The sequence below is a fragment of the Berghia stephanieae genome, unplaced genomic scaffold (genome assembly GCF_034508935.2).
Source record: "Berghia stephanieae isolate SIO BIC M18660-M18661 unplaced genomic scaffold, UCSD_Bste_1.3 scaffold814, whole genome shotgun sequence".
In the NCBI taxonomy this organism is placed as follows: Eukaryota; Metazoa; Mollusca; class Gastropoda; order Nudibranchia; family Aeolidiidae; genus Berghia; species Berghia stephanieae.
In genome coordinates this window covers 7,294-16,601 of record NW_027629449.1, presented here as the reverse complement: position 1 = coordinate 16,601, position 9,308 = coordinate 7,294, and the positions used below count along the sequence as shown (strand labels likewise).

The window sequence follows — 9,308 nt, the reverse complement described above, 5'->3', positions numbered from 1 at the left end:
AAAAAAAAAAAAAAAAAAAAAATTGGGGGGGGGATGGATGGGACATTTATCCTTTGCAACGTTCTGTAAAAAGAAGAGGGAAATTTAAAATTTAAAAAGTGGCGGAACCAGGATTCGAACCTGAACCCAACATCGATTTGGTAAAATTTCCAGGGCAGAGGACTTAAACCATTCGGCCATGACACCCACTTCGAAGTCGACGCATATTGTGTATATATGTAGTAACAATGATCTAATTTTGGGTTTTAATTTTATGTTGTTATAGATTATTTTTTTAAACTTTTCTTTTTTCTATGTGCATTTCCATATTCACAGCGTCCATAAATTGTTTTAAACCCGACCTAACCTAAGAAAAAAGTAAAACCTAGACTAACAATATCAATAGGAAAAAAAACACCTAGGATTGGTTTCTTTACTAGCCCTTATATATGTATAACCCTAATAGAAAAAAAAAACAGGACTGTTTTGCATACCTTTCAATACTTCAAGGCAGTGTCTACGTACCGGTAACCGGGCACCTAGCCTCAGGATCTACGTACACGGTAACTCCGGTAACTGGTTTGCCGCTACAATTACAAGCATTGGATGGACCTCGCTCTGTATGTGTGTGTGTGTGTGCGTGTTTGTGTTATTAAAAAAAATCAAACAATACAATTTTATCCATTAAAGGCGAGATTCAAGGTTACCATGTATGTTACTGTTACCGTGTACGTAGATCCTGAGGCTAGGTGCCGGTTGGGTAACGAAAATAATGATACCAAGATATCTGCGATATTCCTCTTTATAACGAAGTTATGCATCTTTAAAATTGAACCCCCCAAAAACTTAGAAAAAAGGGAACGGCAATTTCCACTCAAAACTTTCTTATGGGCGATTTGGGTCACAATTTGACTCCCACTGTGCTGCTCACAAAAACTGCCAAAAGTTACCGTGTACGTAGCACTCCGATACTTCAATGACCAAATGGTGGAGAACCAAAACAATGTTTATGTTAATGTTAAGAAATTTTATACTTTCCTTTCACTTATTTATCAAGGTTTGTTCTCGAGTTTTTAAAATGCTACTATAATATATAAGAAATTGAATAAATAAACAATTGCAAGATCCACGGTGAAAATACTATTGAAAGAGGATATACTTTTTTTATTAACAGTTAATTAAACTAGTAATAAGCTGTCATTTTCTGCAGACATCCTTTAATTTAAAAAAGTTCATCCTTTCTGGGGGGCTACGCAGCGATAATGATAACAACATCAACAAGTGTATAATTTGGATGTTACTTTTATAGGTGTGGGGTGTTCCGTTTTTGGACCACCAAAATGGCTCTCTCAGCTCAATGACTTCTATTGGCCGCACACAGAGTAATTGTAAAATTAAATGTTGCTTATGTTGAAAATTTACGACCTTTAAATTCAAAAAGTGTTAGATAAAATGCTAGTCCATTACCACATCTCATTTGTGTGTTAGGCCTTGATTCATGGGCCCTTGTCACTTGTCCAATCGGAACCCTGTTTTCCCAATTGTGATACCCCTTAATGCCAATTCTGACACCCCTTTTAAACAATTGGACAAATGCAATAACTTTTCGTAGTTTGAGCTAAGATTGATGTCAAACAGCTTACTTTCACGATTTGAGTGAATTCATTTGATAAGATTCAACTGTAAAGCTAGTTTCTTTAGGGAATTTAAGCTTTTGGGGGCAGCGTGGCTCAGCAGTACAGTCTTTGCTTCATACCTAAAAGGTACCGAGTTCAATAAAACGCCTTGCACTGTGTGGTGTCGGGGTCCCTCAACTGAGAGGGTAAAGAATAGCAAGCCAAGCCAGCGTGTCGTAAAAGGGGGACTAATGGTGTGTGATTCCCCATCTTTGAGTCACCTGGTCCTCCAGGTTTGGGGTTGGCAAAGGGTTTAACACCCCTTTCCGTTAAACTCAAACCGTCACAAAAAACGCAAAAGGACAAAACCAAATCCTTTTTTTTTGCTTGGGCGACCAATATACAGAGAAGTGGTAAACTGGAATGAGATAAAAAAGTAGCTCAGGATAGAGAAGGATGGAAACTGTTTGTCTGTGGCCTATACCCTGAAACCCCGGGTGAAAAAGGCAATGATGATGATGATGACTGTGTGGCCTTGAGCAAGTCACCTCGCCCTAGCTCACTTTGCGGCGCCCGCAACTGCTGCTGATGCCTGGGTTATTCCAGTCTTCCTTGGAATAGAACCCCAAAGACTAATTTCCCGATGGGATTTAATAAAGGAAATTTTATATTTATTAAAAAGAATGGAAAGGCATTAATGATTATGAAAAAATATTGATTTGCGATCTCAAGAAACAGTGACGTCATTATAAATTATCCTTTTTGGTAACAGTCTACTGTACGCGAGAGGAGACTTCACTCATAAATAATTCAAATTGATTGTTTTCACAGAAAACCAATATTTTATTCAGTAAGAATTTCAATTTAATAAGAAAAAAAAACTTTCAGACATTAAAATTGAAAACAAAGCGACAAAACAGAGAAAATTGAAAAAGTCTTTTTTGAAGTGTTGACAAATGGGTGTCCTAAATTGGAACGATGGGTGATTTGGTGGCAAAACATTTTCAAGATCTATATTTAAATAAATAAAATTTTTTTAAAAATACATAGATATACTTACTTTTTTATTCCAGTTTTGATGTTAGCGCAAAAATTTCAAAACAAATGTGAAAACTCCTTTCAATTGTAAAATGTTTCTTTATATTTTTTACTTCGACTTGAATTCGGTGAAAAGGGGATGGGAGAGCTTGTTTTCCGATCTTCCGAGTGAGACAAGGAATTTAAGAGTTTGATTTATTTGATTATTTCTGACTGTGTTAAATTGGAACTCAGCTTTATGTCATAATTTTATTTAAAATTAGGTGTTAAAATAGTAATTTTGTAAGGGTGTCCGGATTGGACATCCAGCTCAACTACAATAGCAAACCCGCTACATCCCTGAGTGAAAGGCTGGTTTAACTCGCCTTTCAGCATTTTGGTCAAAGTTGTGGAATTTGCTACCATTTTTTAGATACGTTCATCTTCACTGGTGATTTCATGCGTCGATTGAAGACATTTTTTATACCGACAGGCTTTCTTTTGGTTATGTGTGTAATTGCGTTATGTTATGCACCAGAGCCCTCCAGATGAAGGAGTTTGGCGCACTATAAATCTATACCTTATTATTGTTTCATTATTAAAATCTTTTTATTTAGCAAAGAGATTGGGCTTTTATATAGCTCTGCAGTGCAGTATAAATTCCTCGTACTAATCTTAATATCTGAAAATTTTTAAATTTCTCTGCTTTTTTTTTTTCTCTCATCTTAAATATTCTGTCCCAAGCAAAAAAGAGGATACGTGTTGTACTGTATTATCACTACAAAGTGATCAACAAGGAGTCCCTAGTTTAATAATTCAATGACCACTTTTAACAGTAGGAAAAGACAAGCACCTATATTACTATTAACATTTGTTTTTTTTAAATTGCCTTTTGTTTACAGGCTGGCCTTAAACCAGAAAAAAAATTTAAAGATCCCCAAGGCCTGCAACCACTGTGGTTGTATGAGATTGATACAGATCCATCCGAGGAGATTTTCATCTGTACAAATTGTGGTACTGTATTGGGGACCAGTTATTGTGTCAGGGTCCAGTATCAGGAAATGCCACTGGAGGGGCTTCAGTAATTGGGCGTTTGTTTCCAATGATGGTGAGCTTCTTTATAAAAATAAATAATGAATGTATATATAGCGCCAAAACATCCACGTTTAATAGTGCTCTGCGGCGCTTTACATAATTTTTTTTTTTAAATCATGTACTACATAAATATGCATAAATTTACAGAAGCAAATCAAGAAAACATCTATTTCATAAAAAAATAAGCCCTTCAGTCTTCAGACATACCCCGAAAGATATTAATTTTCACAGGACTTTGTCTGAGGACTGAGTGGTTCCATAGGTGTGGAGCAATGGGTGAAAAGGCTTTTTTAAAACAAAAGTGGATTTTTAGGTGGTAACCTACTTCAGAAGTTGGGAATGAGATGATCTTAAAGTTCAAGTAGTTTCATATTTTTTAATTTGTTCACAGCATATATTCAGGTGCCAATCCATCCAGACATCTATAAACAAAGCACAATAACTTAAGTCTATCCTAAACTTCACAGGAAGCCAGTCCAGTGATTTTTTTTTTTGGGGGGGGGGTCGATATCAATACTATCCTAGTGTAACATACATTAGAATAGTTTGTTGGTATTAAACATAATTATTATTGTTGATATCATTATTTTTATTATTAATTTTATTGTAATCATAAATAAAAGATAATGGCAATAATGTTTATAACCTTAATGCTATGGTAAAGTAAGTAAAAAGCTCTATAAAAAAGAGAGTTGATTTAAAGGGAATATTTCTACATTGATCTTTTGTTTACAAACCTATCAATGAATGGAGCAAAAGGAGGGAGGAAAGATGATGGAGGTGTACTGGCTTTTATATTTATAATAAAATTCAAGTTGTTTTTAGTGATTGTTAGTATGCATTTGAAAAAAATAGTATGAATCCTTCATATTATACTTTTTTGAAATATGCTTTACCATCAAAAGCTGTCTGTGATTGTTCTTTCCCTTGAAGTTGAAATAAACCAAAGCAAAATAGGAGCATGCCGAAGAAGGATGATTTTTTAAAATTCATCTTACAAATGTTCTTAAAAATTTTTTTGTTTTTTTTCATTTTGGTTTTTACAGTTTTCGTGTTGGTGTTAAGAAATCTTTTTAAATTTAATTAAAAAAATGTTTTGCAGGTACTCGTGCCCAGTCATTCCGTGGGGCTTATGGTTTCAGTTCTGAAGATTCAAGGAAGATCACTTTAGAAAATGGTAGGTTTGTATCACTTTTTCTTCTTTCATTTTTTAAAATGTCCTTTAGACAATAGGAACCATCTCTGTGTTTCACCTCGCCTTTTATGAGCTATAATTATCTGAACTAATAAATATTGAAATTTATTTTTGGTGGTCTCTAACTCCTTATTTTTATTTCACCTGAGTGTTGTTCCTCAAATTACGTATTTGGGTTTCACATAATTTGATTTTGTATATCTTTTAATTTCACAGGTTACAAGAAATTGAAGGTGTTAGGTACCAGGTACGCATGCACCAAAGCAGCATTGATACAGCTTTTGGATTTTTCAAGATAGCTGTCGCCAACAAGTTTACAAGGGGACGTAAAATGGATTACGTCTTAGCTTCCTGTCTTTACTTAGTTATGCCGTGTTGACCCAGGTGGCAGTGAGGACTTGGAATTATCCTTTGTGGTTGCTGACTTGGTATTGCTTAGACTCAGATGTGATAGTGTGTATTAGTTGGAAAGAGATGATATTTCTTTCCCCTTAAATCATCTCTCTTTTAATAATTATCTCTTTTATTAATATCTGAAACCTTTTTTTTTTAGTGTTTTTTGTGGGACTTTTGGGCGGCCTTATGCCAGCATTGGTTATCAACTATAATTTTTATTTGGTAGCTGCAATCACATGAAACACTAGATCAGCCATAATACTGGTCTTTTGGCATTGTATACCATCTTCCTTCTCTCAGACAGTGAAAATTCCTAAAAGTTAAAGTGCCATTATAACTTCTAAAGCTAAAATCACCACTATCGCAACATTACCACTTATAACTACCATGTTATCATAAACAGCATCATTATCAATGTGCATTAGCAGAAATTTATGTATTAGACCTTGGTTAACAGCATTTCATTTGCTGACAGCATTGTTTGATATTGAAATGGAGATTGGTTATACAATGCATTCATGTATTTTTTAAAAAATGATATCTGTTTCAATTGATTCTGTATTTTAATGATTAAGAGGTAAATGGAATCCAACTATGTAGTACATTATGAACATTTTCATTTATTTTATTTTTTTTGGTCTCATTTGATTAAGTACTTTTTTTATTTTTTTTTTTTGCTTTAACTTTGCTTCTGATAGCAGAGTGTTCATATTATTAAAATTAAAGGAAATAGGAATCAAAGCCATCAGTGAAGTATTTATGTTTTCCCTGAAATGACAAATAAAATGGATAAAGGATACTCAAATTAAGGCAATGGTCAGACTAAGGTTTATTGTTTATAAAAGTTGGAATTAATATCTTGTGTTGGAATAAAATTCAGGTTTGTTACACCATGTATGTTGTTGTCAACCTTGACTAAAATTACTGATGCTAATAGACTTCGTGATCTGTTCAGGTACGTTAAATTTTTTTTAAACCTGACTAATTATCTTCGGGCCGTTTTACATGTCACATGTAATACAAGTTAGATTTGTTTTAAAAACCTGTGTTCAGCCATTTTGAATGGATATGTACTGAGAGAGATTTTTTACTTTACAAAATAAAAGCGTTATTAAACAGTTCTGTTTTTTTTTTAATGCAAGAGGGAAAACGGTTGATGGCTCAGGTTATTTCAGTTTGTTGTAAATCTATAGTTTATTCTTTATCATGATATTTTTATTAATGTTTTGGCATATTTGGGTATTTAAATAATCATTAATATCTCATGCGTAAAATAGATAACGTTCATTAATTCAAATTTCAAATGTTCTCATAGCTTAATTCAGAATTGGTTGTAGGAGAAATATTGATTCTTGTTTCAAGTGGTATACATAGATTGTTATCTTTAAATCTCATAAATTTTGTTAAACTACATGTTTTTTTTTGTTTTTTTTTCCAAAATAAAATCCAAATATTTGCAAGCAAAAAAACCCAACCAAATTTGCAATTGATTTTCTTAAAAAACTAACCATAAGTTCATGAAAGAGAGAAAGCGTTGTGAGCCTGAGTAATTGGTAGAGAGAGATTTAACTTTAAATGATCATTATAAAAAGCTTATTAAGGTTTTTAAAAATCCTCCCTAACAAAGCTGTGTAGCATGCCTACCCCCAATGTCAAATTTCAGGGACATTCTACGGATAAAACCTCACACTCAGGAACAATAAATACGTTCCCACTGGTGTCCATATCACATCGTCCTGCATTCACTCCCAGTGACATCTCCCTCTCATAGCCCAAGGTTCACTCCCTACTAGTGTCCGCCTTCCATAGTCCAGGTTCACTTCCCACTGAGTCCATATTCAAAAGTTGCAGATTTTGAGGTGCAATGATTTTTTGGGCCACGTTGCAAGCTATGCAAAAATCGCCATGCCAGGTTATATATCACAGCTTATGATCGCAATATAGATAAGCTTTGCCTTCATTTCTGAATGCTCTCTCAATAAGAGTAGTTTTGTACTGAAGAATGAATGTCATTGTTTGTTGTGTGCTCAAAGCTAATCATCATTTCTATTTGACAGGTAAATGTTCATGTGTTAGGCAGAACTTTTGTACAGCTTGCCGCAGAGTTGTGTCAGAATATCAGATTTGTAGGTAAGTCACAAATTGTACATCAATTTTTATCATGCATTATTTGATAGTAAATATATAGCCACCAGTCTTTGTATCTGGTTTGGTCCTTTTGTGAATCATTTTAAATTGTGTTATTGTGATATTTAAAAAATAGCCATTATGATATATTATAAAATCCTGTTTGTTAGCTTATTTGAAAAGGAAACAGAAATTCTTTGTAATACATGTGTGTGTTTGAATGTTATTCAAAAAAATATTTTGCAATATCCTCTTATTTTTGTTTATTTACAGTTATAAGATTATGCTAGTTTTGTTAACTAGAAATTATGTATTGATTTGTGTTCTGGATTAGCAAACTGCCTGAAATAAACTTTGACTTGAATATATTATATTGATTATTTTGCCTAATATCTGTATTTTTGTTTCTAGACCCCATAATCTACATTCGTCGGTTTGCAAACCAGCTTTGTTTTGGAGACAAATTAAACAAAGTCGTGGGAGTCGGCAACCAGACTGGTGGCAAGGATGAAGAGAGACTGGATGCATACAGGAAGACGGCCTGCTGTGGGTTGTGTGGGGCAGGTAGCATCTCAAGTGATGTTTTAAATGTCAAAGAAATGGTCACTGTTTACCTTGCCTCAGAAATAATGCCTGAACAGCTGAACAATACCATATCAATTCTAAAGCATTTTAAAGGGATAGTTTATATAGAGTAATGGCCTCGCCATTTGAATTAATACAGATTTCTTCCCGAAATTTACAGATTTAAAATTTTTTTTTTTTTTTGCAAGTCTATTCACTGCATTCATAAAGGAACAAAAAGCTTGAAGTTTTATTATTAAAAATTGATTATTTTGTTTATGACTTAAAAGCGGGGGTTCAAATTTTTTATTTTATATTTATTTATTCATGTGAGACAGTCCTCATGTTTGTCATATTAATGAAAAGCTCTTTTAATTTAATTAAATTTTTTTTCTTGATTTCAGCTATTTCATGTCAGCTCGCATGCATTTTTAATCGGACAATTGATCAAGTGATCAAGGTGGTGAAGTTTGTGAAAATACTGTACGGAAAAGGTAACTAGTATATGAACTTGGGCAAAAGGTCGCTTTTGTGACATATCAACACCTAAGACATTAATATTTACTTATTTTGACCACTATGAGGTCCCAATAGCTATGTGGAGCATTCACTTTATATGCAAGGGACCAAGATCGATCTTGGGTGGAGTTGAGATTTTTTTTTCTCACCCCTTCTGTCTAACCTGCAGTGAATGGGTAGCTGGGTCTGTTAGATCTAGAGGAAAGTACTTTGCAATAGACTAGCCCCTATTTGAAGGATAGTAAGAAATTGCTATTGTCCATTTCACAATAAAGAAACCTGGATAAACTTCGGCTCCATGGGCCTATTGAACTCTTAAGCACTACTTTTTAGATGCTACGGAAGGATTTTGTCGTCATTAATTTCTTTGCGTTGAATTGTGATTGGTATTAATTAAGAAGATGAGAGTTTGCTGCTAAAAATTACAGCAGTAAGAGCTTTTTAACTTGTCGAAAAAGACCTTTTTTTGAAGCTGATTTGGCAATTCTTTTCCTGCCAGTATATCTTTTTTTGTCATTCACATTATTTAACCCAAAGAAAAAGATTAACTTGGATTGTTTATATAATTCTTTGAATGATTTAGTAATGATGTTTTTTGTGTTCATCTATTACAAAAATAAACTTTTGCCACAGCCCCCCCTGGGGGGTGGTTGGAGGGGAGCATCACCCTTGAATCATTATACCTATGATGTTCGCATGGGTGTACGATCCGATAGTGATGTCGTTTCTTCTTCTCTTTACTAGCCTATCTGCTTCTTTGGTTTGTGATTGTATTTTTGACAGGGGATATTTTTTTCTGT

General features: G+C 33.8%; 1 protein-coding gene across 1 annotated transcript; it reads left to right on the top strand.

The window, feature by feature from the left end:
• Nucleotides 1–3,514: 3,514 nt before the first annotated feature.
• LOC144962305 (transcription factor IIIB 90 kDa subunit-like) lies at nucleotides 3,515–8,491 on the top strand (the record flags this gene model as incomplete). Its single annotated transcript, XM_078895208.1, has 7 exons — nucleotides 3,515–3,626; nucleotides 4,810–4,888; nucleotides 5,119–5,228; nucleotides 5,456–5,520; nucleotides 7,356–7,428; nucleotides 7,837–7,971; nucleotides 8,394–8,491. Coding segments are annotated over 7 exons (672 nt in total), but the record flags the coding sequence as incomplete, so codon positions are not given.
• Nucleotides 8,492–9,308: the final 817 nt, after the last annotated feature.